The sequence below is a fragment of the Syngnathus floridae genome, chromosome 11 (genome assembly GCF_059516105.1).
Source record: "Syngnathus floridae isolate MCC-2025c chromosome 11, RoL_Sflo_1.0, whole genome shotgun sequence".
Taxonomy (NCBI): Eukaryota; Metazoa; Chordata; class Actinopteri; order Syngnathiformes; family Syngnathidae; genus Syngnathus; species Syngnathus floridae.
The window spans coordinates 14,667,519-14,691,633 of NC_142423.1; the positions used below are offsets into that span (position 1 = coordinate 14,667,519).

General features: G+C 45.2%; 2 protein-coding genes and 1 long non-coding RNA gene across 4 annotated transcripts; all 3 read right to left on the reverse strand.

Moving 5' to 3' along the window:
* Nucleotides 1-1,722: 1,722 nt before the first annotated feature.
* Nucleotides 1,723-7,815, reverse strand: LOC148391355 (potassium voltage-gated channel subfamily A member 2). 2 transcript variants are annotated; one of them, XM_088390012.1, is made up of 3 exons: nt 7,735-7,815; nt 7,604-7,655; nt 1,723-6,928 (listed from the first exon to the last, which is right to left on the reverse strand). In XM_088390012.1, exon 3 carries the CDS (start codon nt 6,821-6,823, stop codon nt 5,327-5,329), a length of 1,497 nt encoding a protein of 498 aa, XP_088246138.1. In that variant the 5' UTR covers nt 6,824-6,928; nt 7,604-7,655; nt 7,735-7,815; the 3' UTR covers nt 1,723-5,326. The 2 variants fall into 2 exon arrangements, with proteins under 2 accessions (XP_088246138.1, XP_088246136.1); XM_088390010.1 differs by having other exon boundaries at nt 7,604-7,805.
* A 4,930-nt stretch (nt 7,816-12,745) lies between these two features.
* LOC148391356 (potassium voltage-gated channel subfamily A member 3-like) lies at nt 12,746-15,871 on the reverse strand. Its single transcript, XM_088390504.1, has one exon. It carries the CDS (start codon nt 15,632-15,634, stop codon nt 14,126-14,128), a length of 1,509 nt encoding a protein of 502 aa, XP_088246630.1. The 5' UTR covers nt 15,635-15,871; the 3' UTR covers nt 12,746-14,125.
* A 157-nt stretch (nt 15,872-16,028) lies between these two features.
* Nucleotides 16,029-17,311, reverse strand: LOC148391357 (uncharacterized). The gene is made up of 2 exons (XR_015861383.1): nt 16,846-17,311; nt 16,029-16,549 (listed from the first exon to the last, which is right to left on the reverse strand). It is a non-coding gene; the product is annotated as an uncharacterized LOC148391357 (long non-coding RNA).
* Nucleotides 17,312-24,115: the final 6,804 nt, after the last annotated feature.

Consider the following 24,115-nt stretch of genomic DNA (forward strand, 5'->3'; position numbering starts at 1 on the left):
TTCTGATGAGAGCTATAAAAAGCAGTTGAAAATGTAGCCTTAACCAAAGGTGACCTCTTCAGGAGTGCGTGCGTTCTTTTCATCAATATCAAACTAACACGCTTTACACTAAAGCTGCGCGATACCTGCGATTTTGGTATCGATCAATACCAAGTGAATGCCGATGCCAGTTTTCCGATACCGATAACAAGTACTTTTAAGTTTGTGCAAACGGTCCTTCTTAACATACATATAAGACCTTGTGCCCTTAAATTCCTTTAGTCCAGACACCCTCATAGGGAAAATAGTTATGTTTAAAAAATATCTAACAATTGTACCTAAATATTTGACAACAGTTTGAGTTTTAAATGAATTCTATTCAACATTAAGTATAACTGAATAAATGTACTGTACTGGATTCAGAAAAAAAGTCACTCTAAAGTTTCAACATTGAATTCATTGATTCTTTGGCATACCAGTAGAAGGAGCCCAAGTGCTACCAATGTACCAGATCAAGGATTCACCTCGCAAAGGTATCTGGGAGACCGGCCGTTTATTATTGCTCTTGAACTCTTATCGACCCCCCCCAACCTCAAGCCAGCGCTCTTCATTTGGCTTTCAGATGCTGTCGTCTGAAGTGAGCAGAGTCCACGACTAAGATTGCGCTCTCCGTGTTGGCATGGGGTCACAAAACCGACGCAAGCACATTGACACACTTAGCCGTTCATTATAACGGTTGTTTTTCTCCCGCCCGTTTAACCTCAAAGGGGATTTGGAATGGGATGCTTGGCTGACCTTAACTTGCCCCGTGGGTCAAGCTCGGAAGGACAATGCGGCGTGTGAACTCTTGTTCCTAAGAAATGTGGAATGAGATTAAAGAAAATGCAGCTTGTTTTCATGGTAATCCTTTTAAGGGCAAAAATTGTCATTGTCGTTGGTGGCACAGCACGGCTGCCTACTAGTTCTTTAATTCCAGGTTTGAGACAATCTGGCCTTCCAGATGATGTTGATGAAAAAAAAAGAAGATAATTATGGATATTCTATATATTAATATATATAGTTCAATAAAGCTTAACAAAATAATGAAAATTATTTAAATAAAATTATGTTACAGCCCTCAATCATTATGATTGTACTATATGTATGTCTGTGTTGTTTAGATTAAAAAGCTTTTTTTTTAAAGTTATTCAACATGGTCTTGCAGCATAATGTCACATTTTAGTATTTTTCTAATTAGCATCTCGTACACATATTATACTTTACAATGTCAGCCCACACCCCAGTTTGTTTTTCTGAACATAGGAGACAGAATGATGATGTTTTTTCTAAAAATAACTTCCAAAGCTAAAACGGCAGGTAACATTACGTCCAATTTCATTCGACGTGTATTTGCAGATATGTTCACGTTCCATCTCCATCAACTCCTTTCAAGTCTCCTTCTGTCTCCTCCTCCTCTGCTTTTTTTTCTCTCCTTCTTGAAGCAAAAGGCTAAAAATAGCACAAGCTCTGCTCACTTTCAAGCTGCAGGGAGCGAGCCAATGCACTGTGCGCTTGCTTGCTCGATGCTGAAGACACCAGGAGGTATTTGTCCTGCATGCCTCCCCACGGCTACAAAGACACAAAAACACACCCAGAATAGCAGCAAAGGAGGCCTTTCATTGATTTGGGATAAACTTAGCCTTCCAGGGGAAAAGCAAGTTCTGAAGTCAGTCTAACATGCAAAGAAAACACAAAACACTTGAGTTATTATCATGATTATTATTGGCTTCATTGTTATTGATATCAGCGTTCTCAATCATGTCGGAAGGACTTCAATGTTCTCCGATCCAGAGACGGTCCTTGTCTTGTAAAGTGCAAATCCTACTACTTGCCGAGTCCGTTGACTACTCGCCATTATTGTCTTTGCTCTGCTGTACATCAGTCGCGTCATTTCATAGAAAGAAAAGCCGTCATCGCCATGGAAGCTTCCAAACCTCTTTGGATTTACACTGCAGGGAGAAGTGCCCAATTCCAATGGAATGTTTGTTTTGTTTTTTTGGGAGGTGGCCAGCCAACTGTAGCTATCGCTCTTTCCCCACATACCAAAACTTTAGTTTGGATTTATAAGCCTGCTTTTTTCAAAACCTCCCAAATACATCGATCTAAACTTGCATTTTTATCACCTGTTTCCAGTACTGCGTCTTGATCCGAATCGTGCCACCAAAACAAATCGGAATTGTCTCACTTGAGCCGTGCCGTGTAAATCCAGCCTTATAGAATACAAGGGGGAAGGAGAGGTGTGAACAACTGTACAATATTGTGTGAAATTCACAATCATTCTCTCTGGAGCACACACATGCATACATATTGCATATTGCTCACCTTGTTTCTCTTGAATGTGTGTGTGTGTGTGCGCGCACGAGAGTGTTTTCATGCAGGTCAAACAATAATCTGAAAAGTTTTCACTGAGCTACCCTACAACAAACTATTGCAATCTTCTGGGGGGGATTTGTTTTGTTTCCGATGCAGCTGTGTGTGTGTGTTGGTGCCGATCACACTGGTTAAAACTGCAAGCATCTAATCATTTCGTACGAAAAGCAATGCATAGATTTTCCCAGCCTTCCTCCCTATTTTCCTACAGAATGAACGTAATGTCAATGATCAATAAAATATGCAAGAAATTGATGTTGACTCCACTCAGCTGGCTGTGTTTTCAACACAAAAGTCAATGTTGTGCATTCTTGCTACGGCGGGTTTGGACAAAAATATTTACAGTGAAATGTGTCGGCATGCATAGGCAAATACGGTTTTTGTTGTTGTGCCAAATGCACCCTTCTCCAATTCTCATGAGAATTTAGGATATTACACAAAATGGGATTGAAACTGGTAGAAAAGTAACTTTTTTTTTCTTTTCAATGGATGGGTCTTATACAATTCATCAAATCATTTGGAAATGAAAAACAAAACCAAGGCATTTGTGCTTCACCTGTTCATTCCATCTAATATAAAAAACGTTTGTTTAAAAAATGAATACTAAAAGGAAAAACATTTTTGTCATTTTGAAATTCTGTGCAGAAATGAATAGACAAAAGTGATTCCTCTCTAGTTGTAGTTACTCATTTCAGTGGACTTTTCTGCAGGTTTGAGGGGCCGCGTGAGAGCAGCGGACGTGGGTGGGCGGCGCAGCGGTGGCGTGACACGTGTTCTTACTGTTGCATCAAGTCGGAAGCCTAAAAATAGACACGGCGTGGAGGCTTCATTGAAAACGCTGCATGCTACGAGCAGACAAATGTCGTCAACACACACACACACACTAGTCAACATCCAGAAGCCAAATGTCAAACCTGGGACTCAGGAGGACCGATCTATGCTACACTGCTGGTGATTATCACCATCAGCATGGACGGACGGATAGGTGGGACTGCCTGGCTGCCTTGACCAAATTGACCAAATACACAGTTGTCATACAACATTTTTCTCATTTGCATTGCTACGTCAAGTAACACTTGACCATGTTTTTGGCTAGCTCTGCTTCTAGTACTTTCTGGGAATCACAAAAACGCGTGTGCTGATGTTGCAGATATGCAAGTTTGATATGACATTTCCGAATAAATGGTATGATGCGCACTGATCGGATTATCAATCGACACGAAGCACCCCAGAATAAAACCTCGATGGGAATCTTCTTAATCAGGTAGAATATTCCAAACGTTAAGCATTGTCATTCCAATCCGGGTTTTAATGGGAATAAATATGCAGCCAATGGCAGCTATTCTTATCTGGATGCCATCCGAAATCAAAAGCGTCAATCTTTCAAGACAAGCCCAGCGTTCTTGCTAATTAATCGGCAAGTGAAACCTCTGTGGTATTAACTCATTTTAAATATATCACCCCGAGGTATGAGGGCAAACGGTGCGTGTGTGTGTGTCTTTGGCACTCACTATTAAACGTTAGCTTCATTATGGCAATAATCTGCATCACAAGTCTCTGGTGAAGTGTACTGTATATGCATACTGTCTATATACGTATATTTGTTGATATTTAGAAATACATTTTTTTTTTGTCTCTGCAGTCAGTGAGCTTCTTGGAGGCAAAATTCATGCTTCTAGGGATGAAGTGGATGTCATGCAAGACTGAGACAGACTTTTTTTTTTTTTACATCCATTCTTCTTAAAAGTTTCTATGCTAACGACGGCATACTAAGCAGTTCAGTAATGTCCGCAATGTGCTTTTCACGGCAACTTGGCAAAGGCGTCGAGGTGGAAGGTCAGGGTTCTGTGGTTGGGTGTGTTTCCTCACAGAAAAGAAAAAAAGCCGGGCATATACTGTGACATTTGAGAAAAATGTTACAGAGTTCATTTTAAGTGCTGTACAACGTGACCTTTTGAACACTTTCGGGCCAGCATACTTTTGGATTGCACATAATGGAAAGATAATAACTTGCGGCTGCGATGACAGGGACTCGTAAAAGGCAGACGAAACTGTCAAGGCATTTTTAGCACACACAATCAACAAAAGCAACACAGGTACATTAAAGCCTGTTCTTGGTTCTTTTTCGCCACGTCAAACGGACTGCCGTAGCCCAAGACTCTTGCGAGTTGCCAATAGCACCGGGACGACTACAAATGTCCTGATTAAAAATCTTGCTGTTTTGGAATCAGGTGAGAAAGGGACTTAATTGGCAATGTAGTATGCCCAGCTTGACCGAGGACCCTGCTCAACGGAACCGAGGACCCACTGAACTGACTACCAGCTACTATGTGAATCTACTACGTTGTTGATGTAAAAAAAGAAAAAGAGCCCAACAAAACCCGAGAAGAAACATTCAAGTTGCTCTGCGCTATAAGACCAGTTGAGCTGAATGGAGGGCAAAGCAGAGTTTGCATCGTAGTAACACGTTGCGTAAGAGCAGCGAGGCGTCAAGGCCATTCACAGTCACTCATCAGATACTGACTACTAAGGTGTCCCAGCACAAGCGTACGTATGTGCTGCTGATGGCTGTCATTCATCATTGCCCAAACCATCGGTGAGAAACAAATCTGGATCATGTTTGGGTTTTTTTCTATTTATGCTGACGCCTAAATATTTTGTGTCTAAGCAAAGCAGTGCACACTGGGCGGTGAGGGATCAGGTGACTTTAGTGTGCTCTTAACTTTTCAAAAGCTATTTTTTTCCTCATTGCTTTTTTTTTTTTTGTTGGCATTGATGTGACTTTTGAGTTTTTCTTCCTTCTAAAAATCTCCATGCAAATGCAAAAAAAAAAAGAAAATCTGGCTCGGTTTGACCGCATTAAAGGTAGGAATGAAGCGTGGCGTGAAAAGCATCTTATTCCTGAATTCTATTGCCGTTGTATTGTGTTTTTTCATCTTTACACGTCGGTAAGCATCTTGGTGATGTTGACGTAGTTTGTGTTGGCTAGTGTGCAGTTGGCCGTCTTGAGGTTCTCCTGGCGGAAGTCCTCGTTGCTGTTGTTGACCGCTTCCTGGATTTCCATGTAGTCCGACTTGCTGATGGTGGATCCGCTGCGACTCTTCTTCAGCTCCTCGCCCGACTCGCTCTTGGGCACGTTGACCTGGAGGTACTGCGCCTGCTCCTCTCCTTCCGTCTCCCGGTGGTAGAAGTAGTTGAAGTTGGACACGATGACGGGTACCGGCAAAGCGATGGTCAGCACGCCGGCGATGGCACATAAGGAGCCCACGATCTTCCCCCCGATGGTGGTGGGCACCATGTCGCCGTAGCCCACCGTGGTCATGGAGACCACAGCCCACCAGAAGGCGTCCGGGATGCTTTCAAATTGGGACTGCCGCTCGTCGGCCTCCGCAAAGTACACCGCGCTAGAGAAGAGAATGACGCCGATGAAGAGGAAGAAGATGAGCAGTCCCAGCTCCCTCATGCTGGCTTTGAGGGTCTGGCCCAGGATCTGAAGCCCCTTGGAGTGGCGTGAGAGCTTGAATATTCGGAACACTCGCACCAGACGGATCACCCTGAGGATGGCCAAAGACATGGCCTGCTGTCCGGCTTGGCCGTCATCCGGACTGTCTGCCAGCTCCGTGCCCAGCGTGATGAAATACGGGATGATGGCCACGATGTCAATGATGTTCATGAGGTTGCCAAAGAAGCCCGCTTTGCTGGGGCAGGCAAAGAAGCGCACCAGAAACTCAAAGGAGAACCAGATGATGCACAGCGTTTCCAGGATGAAGAAGGGGTCGGTGAAGTAGGTCGACGTGTACCTGATGACCGTGGTGTTGGTCTCGGGGGAAAAGATCTCAGCGTGGGACTTGTGCATGTCGTCCTCGTCATTGCGGAAGACGGGGAGGGTCTCCAGGCAGAAACTGACGATGGAGATCAAGATGACCATGACGGAGATGATGGCGATAATCCGAGCTGGACCCGAGCTCTCCGGGTACTCGAAAAGCAGCCACACTTGTCTCTGAAACTCGTTGTCAGGGAGCGGGCGCTCCTCCTCCTTGATGAAGCCTTCGTCCTCGCGGAATATCTCGATGGCTTCGTCGCCCAGCTCGTAGAAGCGGATCTCCTCGGAGAAGATGTCCAGCGTGACGTTCACCGGCCTTCTCAACCGCCCGCCTGACTGGTAGTAGTAGAGGATGGCGTCGAAGCTGGGTCTGTTCCGGTCGAAAAAGTACTCGTTGCGCAGCGGGTCGAAGTAGCGCATCCTCTTTTTGGGGTCCCCGAGCAGCGTCTCGGGGAACTGCGACAGGGTCTTCAGCTGGGTCTCGAAACGGAGCCCGGAGATGTTGATCACCACCCGCTCGCAGCACTCGTGATCCGCCTCTGGGTCGTAGTCCAGCGGGTGGCCCGGGTGCGCCGCCGCCTCGTCGGACGGGTCGCCCGTGGCGACCGTCATGGTGGCGGCAAGAGGCGGCTGGGAGAGGACTGCGCCTTTCGAGGGGGACTGCGCTTGTGCGTCGTTAGGGTGCGGAGAAGGGTCCAGGCGTCTCTCAGGGCGGGACTGCGTGTGGCACAAGTAGGTCAGGTAAACTTGAGACAATCAACACTCGATACTTCCTCAACGCGCACCTTGATAAAAGAAACACCTCCAAAGTTCCCCGAGTGCAATTAATACGACGGCGGGCTGTGCCTTGCCTTGCATGTCAATTGCTTCAATGCAGGCACAGCCGCTGCATTGAAGCACCTCGTAAACTAGGACGCCCCATCTGCTGCATTGGACAATTTCAAAGTAAAACCACCAGCTCCTGCTAATTCTTTTTTTTCTTTTTTCACCCCGTCTTCTTCTCACGACGAAGCCATGCATGAACATCACAATGCGTCCAGCACCAGGAGCCTCGCATGCAGCATCCTGCTGACAACATCACTGCAGTCAAACACACACACACACACACACACACAGAAAAGGTACCGGCTGCTTCTCATTCAGGTTGCGCTAAAGAGCAAATAAATGACTTTTTTTTAAAGGGGAGCTGCAGAGCTGTGTTTGAAATATTCAAAAACACACGTGAATAATTGAAGAGCAGAAGGAAACAGCAGCCAAGGCAAGAAGAAAAATGTATTCTCTTCACTCCATGTGTGACGAGTGGGAGGAAAAGCACTATTATTTTTAAAGAGAGCCTGGCGTTCACTAAAAATACACGGCGAAATAATGTCAATATTCATGCATGATACATACCTGCAGACATCGTAGTGGACTCTCCTGCGGATGCTACTGTTTGTTAGCTCTCCTGTCGTGGAATCAAAAAGGCTTTTAATCAGATAATCATCATTATAGTGCACGTCCACTGCAGAAGAGCTGGTGATAACCTCATGTTGACTGCTTCTGCTCCTGCTGCCGCCGCTGCTGCCGCTGCTGCTGCTGTTGCTGTTGCTGCATCCTTGCCGTGTGCACTGGCCGAAGGCGACGGTGCGCGGGCGGGCGGGTGTGTCCTCGCATCCCCCTCCTCCTCCTCCTCCTCTTCCTCCTCCTCCTCTTCTTCCTCAACGACTCTTGATGATGGCTGATGATGGGTTAAGAAATTAAATTGATGGACTGGGGGAAGAAGTAAGCTGAGGACCAAAAAAAAATCAATACAAATGGTGAGCAAAAGGTAAACAATGACAACCAAAAGGAAGAGTAAGAAAGACTGTTGTTTTTGTTGTGCAGTAGATTTATATATATATATATGCATACGTATATATATATACACATACATGTATATACTATATATACCCAGGTATATATTGTGTGTGTATATGTATATATGCTCCTATCTATCCGTGTAATTGGAGCTTCCCTGGCAACATTGTATCCATTAATAATAGATCAAAACGTGACAAAAATAGAGCTGAAGCTATTTTAAGCAGTCAGAGCAGCATGGATCAACCACACGATACGGTCCGCTCAACATTCAGAAAAATAGCGACGGAAGCGTCGTGTCCGAACATGACTTCAGGAAAAAGGTCAGCGGGATATTCCTGCCACATATGAGAAGGGGCATATGGGGTGTTGTGTTGTCGCTTGATTTGTGAGTCTTTGCCAAGGTTAATGCTGGCAGACTCCATCAAGACTGCGACCCACGCTGATTCCTCTCACTGGCTCTATAATGGCTTTTCCAGGTTACCCGGCAGCCATTATTTATGAGCCAAGGGTGCGCTGGCGTTGGCTTCTGCCCGGGCCCAGCTCACTTTACGTTAGCCGGCCGTCTTTAATTAAATGTGAAGGCTCTCGCACCGCTCTTCTTCATGCTTTGCCAACGCCCATCACAGCTGACGACGGCTGTCCTGAAACATGGCGAAGCTTGTGTGATATGTCACGGAATCACGCATTGGCAAAATAGGGCCCACGTAAGGCCCACTCCATTCTTTAATCCGGACCACAATCTGAATTTTTATGAATGTTTAAATGACCCTTGTTGGAATTTGGGTTTAGCGCGGCATGTTTCAAGTTTTGGCTTGGTTCACCTGAATGTGCCTTCCGCGTGAACATAGAATCATGCAGATTCAGGCTGGGAACTCTGATTGATTTATTAATGAATTAATTGGGTTATTTACGTCAAAACTTTTTATCTAGAGAGGGAAGAGGATAAAGATTAAAATGTTCAGTCTTTTGATGTTGTGCTTCTCGACACACAGGCAACCTGGTGCGCGTAATCCTTATCTGGGAATTATTCTCATACTAAAACCGTCTTATCCTCATCCAGCGTGTTGTTCTCCCACCTCCGCTGTAGGCATCTTACATCCCTCAACGGCAATACGTTTCACATCCTCTCCACAGTGTTTTTGGATGAGGCTTTTTTTTCGGGACATAGGAAAAGATGGAGACAAAGGTGGGGGTAGGGGAGAAGTAGGGATGAGAGGCCAATGGCTTATCAGATGGGCGCCCAGCAGGGTCAGACAAGAACACCTGTCCACTCTGCATTTGGGCTTTGTATTGCAAAATGTACCACGTACAATTAATACAACGTACTATGTAGGCGTCTACACACACAGGGGGCGCTATAAGGTAGACTTGTCATTCAAAGGGAAGCTGTAAGTTATTTTTGGGTGTATTGGGGGTTATAATTAAGCATCTGAATTCTGCCCAGCAACAAACTAATGCCAAATATGTGGCAAGAGGAAGAGAACTTTTAATTAATAGGGATTAGGCATTTTCAATAACACTTTTTACCCCGACCAATACCAATATGAGTACTGAACTCTCCATACCGAAACCAAATATCAATACAACAAGTACTTTCGATACATAAAATTTCCCCAAACAACAATGTCAGGTACTGTATATCTCTCAATATATTCTTTCCCCTTAAAATTGCATGGAATTATTGTTTATTTTTTTGTTCATGAAATACACATTCCGTATAAGAAATAAGATTAATCAAACAATCACATGGGCAGGAAAATTCAAAGCGAAAATATGTGGCTTGTTGTCAAGCAATACAGCGAAGTGCAAAGAATTCCATTGAATACAAACGTGTTTGTGCCTTGCTTGCATCGGCATGGTCAGTACCATGGACAGTGCATTTCTCCTCCTGTCCCGTCAGGCAGGCAGGCAGGCAGCATTACAATGACTGACCACACCTGTGGCCATTTCCACACCTGCTCCCAGCTCCTTTTCTGCTCTATATAAACCCAGCACACCCAACCCTTCTCTTTCACATTGTTGTCCCTTCTTGTCTGTTGCCCGCCTTCCCCGAAGTGACACACGATGCCGAACTCGACCCCTGTATGACTTCTGCCCGGCCTGACCCTTTGCCCGTTGTTGGACTATGGCTTTTGCCTACGCTTTACCTGCTTTATTCTCTGCCTAGGTACGACCTTCTGCACAATCCTGCATCGCCCTTGCCAGCTTCGCTGACGCATCGGCTCCAGCGCCAGTGATCCACTTCCCCTCTTTCCCTCCATTACAATAAACGACAGTACAGTGACGCATTTGGCTGTCCTGTCTGTCCCGTGACAGTTTCAAATAACGTTCCGGAATAGCTGTTATTTAACGAGAGATTTGGCTGCACGATGCAATCAATCATGGTTGATTCACTGCAGAAAAAAGTAATTAGGATGCACTAATTGCAAAAATAGGGAGTGAAAGATGGAGGACATTTGAGTTCGTTTTCGGAGCCTGTGCAGTGCTGAACAGCCTGAAAGGACAAAATATTACTATTCAGAAAATGCATTTTGAAATGAGCATGACTCAGGAGGCCAGTGACTCAGTGTCACTTGAAGAAGGGATCCCCTTATGTTCCCTGAGTCAATGTGTGTGTGCACTCTGAAATTCAAGTCAAGGTAAGTGTTTCCTTTGGGAACATTGCGTTATATTACAGCAAGATCATATTTGAAATAAGACTCTCGTCCATGTGACAGCGAGGAAAGATTCGATATGACGCGGGAGGAGGTTGAATATTGAAGAGCCATGATTTAGCATTTTAAAAAAACAATCAGGAAGCCAAAGTGCTGCAGTGTGTGCTGCATGCAGCAGAGATGTCCTCTACATTGTGGGACATGAGGGATTTACAGCCACTGAGTCACTGTGATGATGCAGTACCTGACTTTTTGCTTGGAAATAAATAGTCTTTAAAGCTTCAATTTACAGTGCTAGCTTAACTTGTGGGACTCAAAATGATCATGTCCTAAATGATCAGACACCACTGAAAACGCCATTAATCCCATCCAACCCTTACTATGTGCCTTGTGGTGTGCCCAGCTTGGCCTACACTTGAAAACTGTCCAGCCACCAACCAACATGATGTAAAAGTGGCACCTGGTGGCACGGTGCACTTCCACTCCGATCAAATATAGCCAGGCACCCAGGGCCACACTTGAACTTCACTAGAAGCTCATTCGTAACAAACCCAAGGAAGTAAAAGCGGCGTGTTCAACTGGAGCAATTATTCACAGCTCTTAGCGTTTTGTCCTTCCTCTTCTGCTCGTGATATTTCCTGAACATGCCCTAAAACGATGACTCAGGAAGCAGGGTTGATCCCATTCACAAGTCCGTTCATCTGCTCTGTGGCGTGTGCATAATTGCACACTCCGGGGGCCATTCATAAAGTTCAGTGGTCTTTACGAAGACGTGGGCTCCGGGCCTCCACTCAGACAAAAGCAAGTCCTGCTTGAGAGAGCCTGGCCATACATACGACACTTACATGGCTCAGGTAACGGAAGGAGGGCAAAATGTGAGGATCCAAACTACAATGACACGGCTGATTTTTGTCCACACTGCATTTTCTCCCCATTATGTGGATTTTTATATTTGCCATCATATTATCCGCTCAGCAGAGGCACGTCTCACATGAGTGAGTGTTCCAAAAACGGCCACCGTGCTTTGGAGGAGAAGATGATGAAATGCTGTCCATTGAAGGGCACATGAAGGGAACAAAATGTTTGTACTGACTCCACCAAAAGTGCAGCACCTGCTCAGACAGAACATGTTTTATGCAGCCAAAGATGACCAGTCGGCAAAAAGAGAGCCATCGTGTATGTGCGTGTGGGTGTGGGTATAAGATGTAAAAGTCAGCACTTTCTTTAAATACTGTCAGCAATTTCTTTAAATACTGTTAACCTGCTTCAAAATGGCCTCAGAGCAGATGGGATGCATATGTTTTTCTCCTATGACATGATCAGCCATGCTGGATGAAGATCCAGAGCCATTTTCAAGCAACAGCAACAGTCTTTCATTTTCAGTATGGACGCAGAAGGGTGAAAGATACGTTGGCTAATTTACAGGGGATATTAACATTCTATACACCACTTGCGCTATTATATTGTTTTTTTTCCCTCTCTTTTCAAGCCCGCAATTGGGACCGTTAATAATAGGCAATGAATTGTAATACGTCAGCTGACCCACTAGATGTAAGTGTTGAGTTGAGAAAAGTTGAAAGTAAGGTTGTAAACATCCTAAATAAGGAAGTGAATGCATCATTTAAGCATGTGTTTTTTTGTGGGACTAAATAGAAAACGATTGTTTGTTTTTCACCTAGACACAGTTCTCTGGATGGTATGTTTGACACACCTTTAACTACTCCAATATAATGAATTCACAGGCAATAAATAAATAAAATTGTAAACATCCTAAACCGGAAAGTGAAGAGATAAGTAGAGCACGTAGTGTTTTCTGGAGCATAATGGCCTCGCTGGGATGCAAAGGAAGGGAAGTCCCCATGACACAATGGCGGGGGAAACGTCAGAGGATGTTGCCCGGGGAACCGGCGTTGTCATGGAGACTGCATCAGAAAAAGCTAGGCGAGATTCGTGGGAAAGGATTTCCTCTTGGCCACCTAACCCCAAATTCACCTCTACATTGTTGTCATTGACAAAACTTGCAACAATTGAGTCAATGAGTGAAACCTAACAATTTGCGTTTTATTTACAATGGACTACATGTAGGCAACTGTGAATTGAAATCATTAGAAAAAGGACTCAAATTAAAATCACCACATTACATGAATGCATACCTGATTTATAATCTCCACAAGTTAAAGTCTATAAACAATTCTACACACTTGACAATACCATATTTCAAGCTTGACTCATTGAGTTAGATTTATATAGTAGACACCATTCAATATATAAAGCCGGGACACATAAACTGATAATCGAGACAAATTGGAGCTTTTCTCAACCTTGCAATCAGTTGGATGTCTAAAAATGATCCTGAGTGAATCCTGCGGTGCGGAGTTTCCTCCGTCATCTACTGACAACTGTTTACATTTGATTTAATTTCAATATTTTACTTATATGTGGGCTCTCTAATTAAAAAAAACGCGATGTTCAAAATACCTTGGTTAATATGATCCAGTACCAAGATTCTGCCTTTACAAATGTAACTTTTGTCCAACCATTCACGTTTAATTTCACACTAAATCTTGCAATAGCCATCGAACGCCACTAGATGACCGTATCGTTCTGCAAAATGCCTCCCTGCTTCATCTCCATTTTCAGGTTGTCAACGTGAGCAGAGCATTATTATTATTGTTGTTTTTGTATTATTATTATTATTATTATTATTATTATACACGTATACTTTTTGCAGCAGATTTGATTGGAGGTGTGACATCAGATTTTCTCATATAAATTGGGTGCCCTGGTTCAATAATGGTTGGAAAACATGTTAGACTGTGAGGGTGTGTCTAATCAAATGACCTGTGAATGTACATATTAATGACCCCCCTCCCCAACACACACACACACACAAACACACACTCCACTTGATATGTAGGCACCATGAAGGAAATATATAAGTATACATCAAACAAGCCACTCATATGCATTTTCTCAAAAAAATAAATACTATAAACTGCAGCTTAGGGCGAACAATCCTATTCTTTAAACAACCTGCTCACGTGAAGCTAAGAAAATTCAGCTTCTGAGTGAAATTTGAGGGCAAATCTTTATGCTGGTAGATACTTTGAACGTTCCAATGCACTTGTTGAACACTTGAGCATTTCTGTAGGCTGCTTTTTGCACAACTGTCGGTTTTCTAATAAGAATGAACAGTTGGACCTGTGCATTCAGAACTTTACAGGTCAAAGTAAGTACACCTGGAATGGCTGCAGTGCATTTTAGGTTCCTTTGAAATTTTCACCCACTTTTTATGAGGATTTTCGGTGAGGAATGATTGAATAAATAACAAAGTGACATTTGCTGTCCATAGATATGAGCAATAAAAACACAATAACAAATCACAATTCCCCAAAAAGTCACGATGTCACTGTTTTCCATTTCAGACGTCGGTAAACATCTTGGTGATATTCACGCACTTGTGGCTGTTGAAATGAGGCCGTGTTGCGCCCTCGTCCACCACGCCGACGTAGTCTCCCTTTCCGAGGGTGGTGGAAGAGGCGCACGACCCCCGCGGCTGGAGGACCTCTGCACCGGGCAGGAGCTCGCAGCTGGCAGTCTGGGTGCACGGCGGCGGCGGCTCGTCGGCGTCCGTCTCGCGGTGGTAAAAGTAGTTGAAGTTGGACACGATGACGGGCACGGGTAACGCGATGGTCAGCACGCCGGCGATGGCGCACAGTGAGCCCACGATCTTGCCACCGATGGTCACCGGATGCATGTCGCCGTAGCCCACCGTGGTCATGGTGACCACCGCCCACCAGAAGGCGTCCGGAATGCTACTGAAGCTCGACGTGGGGTCGTCCGCCTCGGCGAAGTAAACGGCGCTGGAGAAGAGGATGACTCCGATGAAGAGGAAGAAGATGAGCAAGCCCAGCTCCCTCATGCTGGCCTTAAGGGTCTGCCCCAGGATCTGGAGCCCCTTGGAGTGCCTCGAGAGTTTGAAAATTCGGAAGACCCTTACCAGGCGGATGACGCGGAGGATGGCGAGGGACATGGCCTGCTGGCCCCCGTTGTTTTCCGTTTCGGCCAGCTCGGTGCCCAGCGTGATAAAGTAAGGGATGATGGCCACCACGTCGATGACGTTCATGATGTTCCTGGAGAAGGAAGTCTTGCTGGGGCACGAGAAGAACCGCACGAGGAGTTCGAAGGAGAACCAGATGATGCACAGGGTCTCGATGACAAAAAAGGGATCGGTGAAGGGACTCGGTGCGTCGCTACTCGTGCTGGAGTTGCGGGAGAGCTGCGCGGATTGGTCTCGCTCGTCACGGAACTCCGGCAGAGTTTCCATGCAGAAAATGACGATGGAGATTAGGATGACGAGAACGGACACTATAGCGATGCCCCGCGCCGGACCGGAGCTCTCCGGGTACTCGAACAGCAGCCATATCTGCTTCTGAAAGTCGTTCTTGGGCAGGACGCGCTCCTCCTCCCCGATGAAGCCTTCATCCTCACGGAACTTTTCCATCGCGTCCTCGCCGAGCTGGTAGAAGCGAATTTCCTCGGAGAAGATGTCAATTGGCACGTTGACGGGTCTCCGTATGCGCCCGCCGGACTGGTAGTAATAGAGGATGGCGTCGAAGCTGGGTCTGTTTCGGTCGAAGAAGTACTCATTCCGGAGCGGGTCGAAGTAGCGCATCCTTTTGCGGGGGTCGCCCAGCAGTGTATCCGGAAACTGGTTGAAAGTTTTCAGCTGGGTCTCGAAGCGCAAACCGGAGATGTTGATGACGACGCGCTCGCAACAGCCCAGCTCGTACTGGCCAAAGTGCTGGAGGTTTTGGCTCTGATCCGGCATGTTCTCCACAGTCATGTCGTCGTTGTCATGAGTGAGCCGCTGCAGGCGCCCGGAGGAGGACGCGGGCGACGGGATCACACCCGAGTCCCGGCGGTCCATGCAGGTGGCCCGCAGGGAGGAAGGGAGGAGGGGCGGAATGGTGGGACGCGGCACGCCTCTCCCACAGAGCCCGGAGAGCTGAGGTCGCGCCACCCACCAAACCACCGTCAGTCATCACCGCGCGCGCGGGTCCACGCAAGTGACGCGCTGGGCTCGCTTCAGCACGCAGGATCCCCTCCAGGCTCCACTCCCCCCACTCCAACATAAACGCGTTGACACCCGCCAACCGTGCGCACGTCTCTCTCTCGCTCTTGCTCTCTCTTTCTCTCTCTCTGTTTTTTTTCCTCACTCACTCACACACATGTCCACGCGGAGAAATTAACTCGACACGCTGAATGACAAGGTGTGCACAAACGAGGAGCAGCAATATGAAATGCAACTGCAGCATTAAATCATGATGACAAACTTTTTAATTCTTTACATTCTATTTAATTGTTAATGTTCCGTATTTTTATCGAGTGCAATTATAGGAGGGCTATTTTTCATTATCAAAACACGCACGCAGGGACACGCGTACCAACGCACGCACGACCGCCCGCTCCTCATCATATTCATAGTCTGCACAGAACGAATGAAAGGCACCAGTAGTCTGTAACTGTTGTCCAAATGATAAAACTGCGTTCAAACATGCGTCAATTTGGCCCAACTTTTGTGCAAAACATTTTGTTTTTGTACAAATCATGAAAACAACCCAACAAATTGGGTTGGGGTTATGCTATTGTAGCATGCAAGTGTACCTAATAAGTCCAGTGAGTCCCCGGCCTGGCAGAAATTGGTATTGATAGTGGCTGTCAGGGTGGCCTAAAGCAGATGGATGGATGTAAACAACACAATGGCTTCTTGCTTGTAATGATGTCGCCTCAACTGAGGCGCTGTCGTTGCTCTCCGAGGTGCTGAACAGCAGCCCGACCTCGCCTGTCAACGTTGTCACACGCACACGCACACAGAAACAAAGACACGGGCTAAGATTAGTCATTGTGCATAAACATCCCCCCCCCCCCCCCCCACCCAGCACATGCAGCTAATCAGCATTTTCCATTTTGCTCCAAACAAAATCAACATGAAGAAGCGTCCCGCGTGTGCGCCTTTGTCAGCGCGCCGTTTCAAGCTTCATCAAAAGCGGATGACATTGTATGTGGTGAGCAACACGTGTGCAAGGGGAAGGGAGGGGAGGGCAGGCCCAGTGAGAGTGAATGGGGCCGCTCGCTCACTCTGTAATTAATCCAAATGGAATTCAGACCCATCTTTTGTGCAGGGCTCATTCTCAATGAGATGCATTAAAAACCTGGAGAGAGAAATAAAGAAAGAAAGCAGAAGCCGAGCTTATCCAAATATGGTAATGCACTCAACATGAAGAAAATCCTCTTAAAGGGATACCATGTCAGGCGTGGAGCAGGGAGAGGACTCGAATGCAGAGTTTCCAAAGTCTAAGGGTGTGTTTATTTTCTCCAATGGCAGCAGTAACAAAAAACGCCTCAATATGAGGGAAAAACAGGGGAAAATAAGGCGCCTCGAACCGAGGGAGAAAAAGGGGAAATCAAAGCGCCTCCAACCAAGGGATGTAATATAACAAAGAGAACTATTTTGCCAGGTTAACATATGTGATCAAGGTAGTTCTATCAAGGCTTCGCGATCGCTAGTGTTCTTATCGAGGCAAGACGCACTAGCACCGGACACGAGCAAAGGCGCGGGTTATATGGACACAGAAGGAGGGGAACACAGGTGAAGACAGTTGGTCATTGGCACAGGTGCACACACTTGGAATCAGGGAGTCACGTGACCGGACGCACAGGGGAAGGACACACCAACTGGAACGAGAGGAAAGTTACACAATAAAACAGGAAGTGACCAGGACAACACATGACAGACAGCATGACATACCATTGATCTACCAAAAACCCATTGACCCTTTTTTGCTGTGGTTGCAAAAAAAAAAAAAGAAATAAACACACAGTGCAGTCCTGCTACATTTTCTAGTAGAGTTGCTGAAAAATAAAAGCAGAATTTGATAGTTATGATATTTTTTATTGTATTTTCATTATTTTTATTATCTTATCATGGACCTTTATTTAGAACTTTGGTTACAGTTTGCTGGCCTTGGCCTTTTATTTTGACACAGCCTTTGGTCACCTGGTCAGTCACCTGGTCAGTCACCTGGTCAGTCACCTGGTCAGTCACCTGGTCAGTCACCTGGTCAGTCACCTGGTCAGTCACCTGGTCAGTCACCTGGTCAGTCACCTGGTCAGTCACCTGGTCAGTCACCTGGTCAGTCACCTGGTCAGGTGAGACCAGGTGACCAGGAAAAGATGGCTGCTCCCACATGGCAGTCTGCCTCAATCAGTCCCAGTTAGCCAAGAAGATACTGTTTTTTTACCTCGTCAAGTGTTGGACATTCTTCCTCCATCTCCAACATGGTATGAGCAACACCTGTACACAGCTTTTTAAGATAACAACAATACAACATCCAACCCTGGAAACAATTGAATCAAAAGCGACAATTGCTTTGGAGTTTGTCTCCACAGCAACCAAAACACTGACTATTGCTGTCACCCCCCAAAAGTGAAACGTAGTTTTAGTTGAAGATGTTACATAACTTCCGTTTTGGCTTGTGCGGGAGTAAGTCGACTTAGAGACTTTGTATGACGTGCTCCCACTGGCAAATGAACGATGTTACATATCGGGATTACGTGGAGTAGGCTTCCACTATACGTGTGTGCGTGTGTGTGTGCGCTTTGAAAGCGAGGCTACTTATGTCCAGATAAAAAGCTTAGAAGACCCTGGAAGGAAAGCATTTTTTTTTTTTTTCTCAGCAAAACAACCCTATCTGGCCGCTGGTCATCTGTTCCCACTTTATTGAGGTCAGGCTCGGTTCAAACATGGCAGCTTACAGCGTCTGGACCTGTGTTGCGGCTCAGGGCTCTGAGTCCACACGGCGAGTAAATTCCGTTTTCACTGGGGACCGAAAGGATTGATGGTCGTCTGGGGACATTTGGACGGCAAGGGAGGAGTGGCGCTCGGATCAGATGGAATGCACGGGGGACCAGAGAGCCAGAGGATTCCCATCCAGCCTCTTTTAGGCCAGCGCTGGCTGTAAATTCCCACGCTCTCCAGCGCCGACTGGTTATTTACTACTTCCACAAATCCCGAGGCCCGCTCCGACTTGATATATGCTCTATGGCGAGCTTTAGGGCACACTTGTTAGTATTGGTGTGCACTGCTCTTAACATGAGCTACACTTGCACAATGGAATGAGATCCAAGATGAGAAATGCAGCTAAAGACGTAAACCTTATGTTGGCACTTTATCACAACTTAGCATTTTTAACTTCATGAGGATTACATTACATACAAAAGCAGACAAACAATGCAATATTCATAATATACTATAATATTCATCATGAACTAAAAAGTGTGAATATGAGGACACTCTTGATTATGATCCAACAACTGGAATCATCTCACAAGTACTGTGATTGGTTAAAAATGTAGTACAGTTCAGAGTAGTATTTGCTCGACTACATGCCGACATGCCTCCGGAGCGAGTTGCCGTTGGGATTGTTGTGTTTGCAAACATCTTTATATTGATTTTCAGCAAAGTTATTTATTAGCGTGGCATTTAGTTCGTTTATTTAGCTTATCTTGTCGAATATAAATAAGTTAGATGACCCTTTTAAAGGTCTTGCCTTTAGCCCGTATTGTCTGTAAAAGCGACAAGTCTCGGCCCGCTCTTTGAGTAACGAACGGCAAGGATTTATCGGCCGCGTCCAGTGTGGCTGTGGCAGACTGGACAATCAATAAAACTGAGAGAGACAATGGGATCGATTGGGCGCTCATACATGGCTGCCAGAGCCGAATCGTTACACGCTCCCACCATGAGCTGCCGCGAGGCAAGGTGAAGGCCAAGGTCGCAAAAAGCATTTTTACGCGGCCGGGGCCGAGGTTAAACGGGAGCCGTTACCTCTGATTAGTCTGGAAGCCGCTGGGCTGCTAAAGTGGCCAGATACCACATATGATGCAAGTTTGACCTTTTAGCACTTAAGTGTTTTTAAAGGCAACTCATCTTTAGACATCCCAGCTCCATTCATGTCTACTACATCTGTGATTTCCAACCGCTTCATGTGCAATGAGAGATCATCTGGGAAATCATCCAGCCAAACTTAATTGCTCTGAGAATTGTTTATTTTCTACAAATGGTTACCCTGATAGCATCATGGTCCAAGGTGAACATTTTGCTTCTTGTCCGGAATGAAAAGACTCAATATGATTTCAAAAAGTCATTTTATAGAACGACTCGCAAGCTGACAGATGTCAATCAACTTTGGGAGGTCCCACTGTACTCAAATTATTTTTGCTCACTCGGTGGAATCAATATGATTAAAATTGACCCACGCGGTGTAATATTCACATGCAGGAATCTGCCTTGCTGCCTTATTTCTTGCCTTATGAATCCCTCTGGTGAGCGTGAGACATGACTTGGAAGTGTGTGAAGCTCACGCCTTTCAAAGGAACAGATGGGCTGACCCCCGTCGCCTGCCAAATCGCAGCACGGCGAGGTGGCAGGCAGAAGCCGTCGTACGGGAATTGTGGTGTGAAGGAAGGCTCGCTTTAAAAAAAACAACCAAAACTGTTGGTGCAATGATAAACAGCGCACATACGTTTGGTCAAGTTTGGACTCAAAATAATGGGAGAAGTTATAAGTTAACTTATAAGGCAAATTGCACAAGTGTGTCATAATTGTTGTCCACAATCTAATGAGATCCATTCTCAAAGGGGGCTAATTAGGAACATTGACTTTTTTGGGGGTAAATTTAGCCATTGTTTTCCCGTTCCCCATTGGTAGCAGGTCTCGGTCACTATCCCTTGTGAATTGCCCTTTTCGAGAGACTTTTCCATTCCAACGGTAACAGAAAAAGCACCTCCCAGACTAACGGCCTAGAAGAAAGAAAGAAAGAAAGAAAGAAAGAAAGAAAGAAAGAAAGAAAGAAAGAAAGAAAGAAAGAAAGAAAGAAAGAAAGAAAGAAAGAAAGAAAGAAAGAAAGAAAGAAAGAAAGAAAGAAAGAAAGCCTGTCGTAAAACAACTTGAAAGCAGATGGTGTGAAAGTCTTTTTCGCGGCACACTAACAGTAACCACGGTAACGGCGCTAATGGTGCGGGATGGCGGGACCTCGGCTGATGATGCCACCTCAGCTAACATCCTGCAAAATTAACAGTTGAACACATTTCACGGTCGGCTGTGTGTGACAGTTGCACACATGTACACACACATGCAGAGAGAAACATATGCAAATCAGCATCGTATCCTACTTTTTGGACTTTCATTTGGCACCAAAGGAAAGGAAAGGAAAATCCAGGCGGACTGCTCACCCACTTGCTTTCATGTAGACACACTTTCTCACATGCACTCAACAACACGACTGCTAATGAGGTGTGTTTGTGTGTAGCAGCGTGTCATCAAAGGAAAGTCTTGTAATTTAGTTTTTAGTTTCATCCCAAATGAGGGGTCTTAAAGGTGCACTTACTGCACTGTATCCGTGACTGTGCACCCCGACATTAGCCCGCATTGAAATATTTACTAATGTGCAGGCGTGGGCCGGCCATTCAGGTCAGTGGAGATGATGACAGAGCGGGAAAAGACCCCAGTGACGACAAACAAGCAGGCGGGCAGTGTTGATGCGGAGATTTAATTGGCATAATGAGGATTTCCGCTCTCAACGGCGGCGATGCCAAAGAGGAAGAATCGTTTATCCGGATATGGGATTTCCCTAAAGGGGCACAAAATCAGGACACGCCGTGTTTTGAGCGTTTTTGTCTCGTCAAGCTGTATGATGCAAAGCTCGAGGAGCGCTTGAGATTTGAATCTTTAACGTCATCAAAATTCAAAATCATTTCACCCACAGAATTGAGGATTGATGTTTTTTACGCTCACAAACAAGAGCAACATTTGACAGCCATTATGTGTGGACCCCACCTAAGCCAGTGGGAATTAAGTTAAAGACTAAACAAACAAATCAACAAATGACCTTTGTGTTGCTTCTAAGAAATGTTGCGCAACACTTGTACATCAGTGCGGCCTGAACGCTATCTAAATATAAACTCCTTGACTATGCTGTGATACCTCATGGATAAGCGTTCATAAAGCTGAAGGGACTCTCCACTGAACAATTGCGCAGTAATCACGGCAACCACAATGTATTCCAGACGTCACAAAGAAAAAAATCACTTTTTGCCTGGAGGCCTGCGTTTTGATCCATCCACAATATGCTACGATGCCTCGTTGAAGAAAGCCTCATTAGGCGACAACTTTGAGCTTTCCGACGGGCGACATCTGCTCTTGTTGTTGTTGGCCCGGCACGCTGACTCAGTCCCAGCGAGGATTCATTTACTCTGGCATCTAATGAGCCCTTGGACACCCCACCCCACCCCACCTCACCTGTACTTGCTCAGTCACTCGTCCCTCCGAGACTCTAAAGGCATCAAAACAAGAACAATACCGTGTCAAAACATCTCATGCAAGTTATTGAACTCTGTTTGAAATCCGGTTCCTGAGTAGAATGAAGTGCATAGGTGAAAATAGCGGTTTGCCTCTCACAATGAGTGAACTTGTTGAGATTTTTTATTAAAGATTCTCTCAGCCCTAATTACAAGGAAAAAAAAAATCAATGAAATTGCTTATTGTTGGCAGTCATTCATGTAGTTCACATTACTTCAGTGAAGACTGAAAATATAAAGAAATGAGATTTGTTGAAAGAGGTGATGGTTGATCACTGCTTGCAAGGGAGTCGTAGGATGTATCCACAGGGAGGCAGTAGAGATATTCTACTGCCCTCCCTCCGCCTGACTAAATCTTTTTTTTTTTAAACCATCTTGTTTCAATTGGAAGCCCACAGAGCAGCAACCCTGCTGGAACCAAACATGTACAGCACGCTTAATTGAAAATGACATCAAAAGTTCAGGGATCCACTTTTTTTGTGGTTGAACTTTTTCCGGATTGCACGTGTTAGAATTGAGGCAATCACGTGCTCACCTAGTCTCATGGTCCTGAGTGAGGGTCACACTCAATGCACAATGCACTTTATTATGTTCTGACATTTGGTCTGCGATAGGCTGTTAAAGTCCATTTTACCGTATCGATTTTTTTTAATTCACATTTAAATTTACCTGCACCTGCGGCCCGGCACATTAGCTGGATTCAAAAATTATACCTCAACAATAACAATTTGCTTTTTTTAGTCATTTATCTAATTCTTGTTAGTGTAGTTTGCATTGATATTAAATGAGATTGCATGAGCCTGAGAGCTGTTTTTAATACTTTGAGCCTCTCCTTAGCTAAATGCTTTGCAAATTAGAACATTTCTTAGTCCTGAAAAATCCCAACATGGGCTTGTGTGTAATATATACGGGGCACTTTGTGGGTTTGTGGCTTCATAGTATAAGGAAAAGACACTTTGTTGGCCCCCACATTTGCAGCATTTAATGCTTTTTTTCCCCATTGCATCCAAGTTTGTGACCGCAACACAATGGCAAGGAGTTCATGTTGTGTGTATCAACCATATTGGTTTCAAGTGAGCAGTATTTTTCTTTAAAAGCTACAAATGCTTAGTCGACGATTTTCAGAACGAGGACGTGCGTGATCTCCATTGTCGTGCTGGGGCCAATATCAGCTAATTAACATTTCTACAAAGGAGCTAATGAATAATGGAAAGAGTCATAAAAGGGTTGGAATAATAAGAATGAAAATAAAAATCCCTCCAGGAAGGTTGTACCTCTGCTTTTTGACTGCGTAAGCAATGGGACACTATTGATCCATTATTGTCTACAGTGCATCAGATAAAGGCCAGATCATGTCATTTTATATCTTTAAATATGTCGTGATATAGAATTTAAGACATCAAAATTGAATTGTATGTTTCTCAGAATATTTTGCAGAGAGATGAGACAAAAAGGACAGTGCTCTGCAAGTTTAGGGGGGGTCCACACACACACACACACACACACACTCTCTCTCTCTCTCTCTCTCTCTCTATAGAAGCCTTTTGGACGTTAAAATGTTGCCATTTTGGAGTCTTATTACTCAACGGGAAATTGGATCCAATGCAGACGTGATGTCCTACACAACACGGTCATTGTCCTGATGCAATGAGGAGGTTTCCCCCTAAAAACGTCTATCTTGCCTGGGGCTTGATCTGGGCTAGGAAGCGGGGGAGGAGTTCAAAGGCCACACGCTTTGGATGACGTCTGAGCACATCAGGTCACTCTGTTGAATTCGGAGAACTATGAAAGCGACATCCAATGCACTCTTCAATAATTCATCCGCTCTTCCTTCTTACTTTGGCACCACCGATCAGGCTGTCTGTTTTGTAAAACGAGAGTCTGAAATCCACATCTGGCCCTTATCATCTCCACCTAGAGGTTTCAAGCACCAGTTGATGGAGGAACTCGCTCGGCGGGATGCTCGCAATCTTAACAAAACTCAGCTTATGGA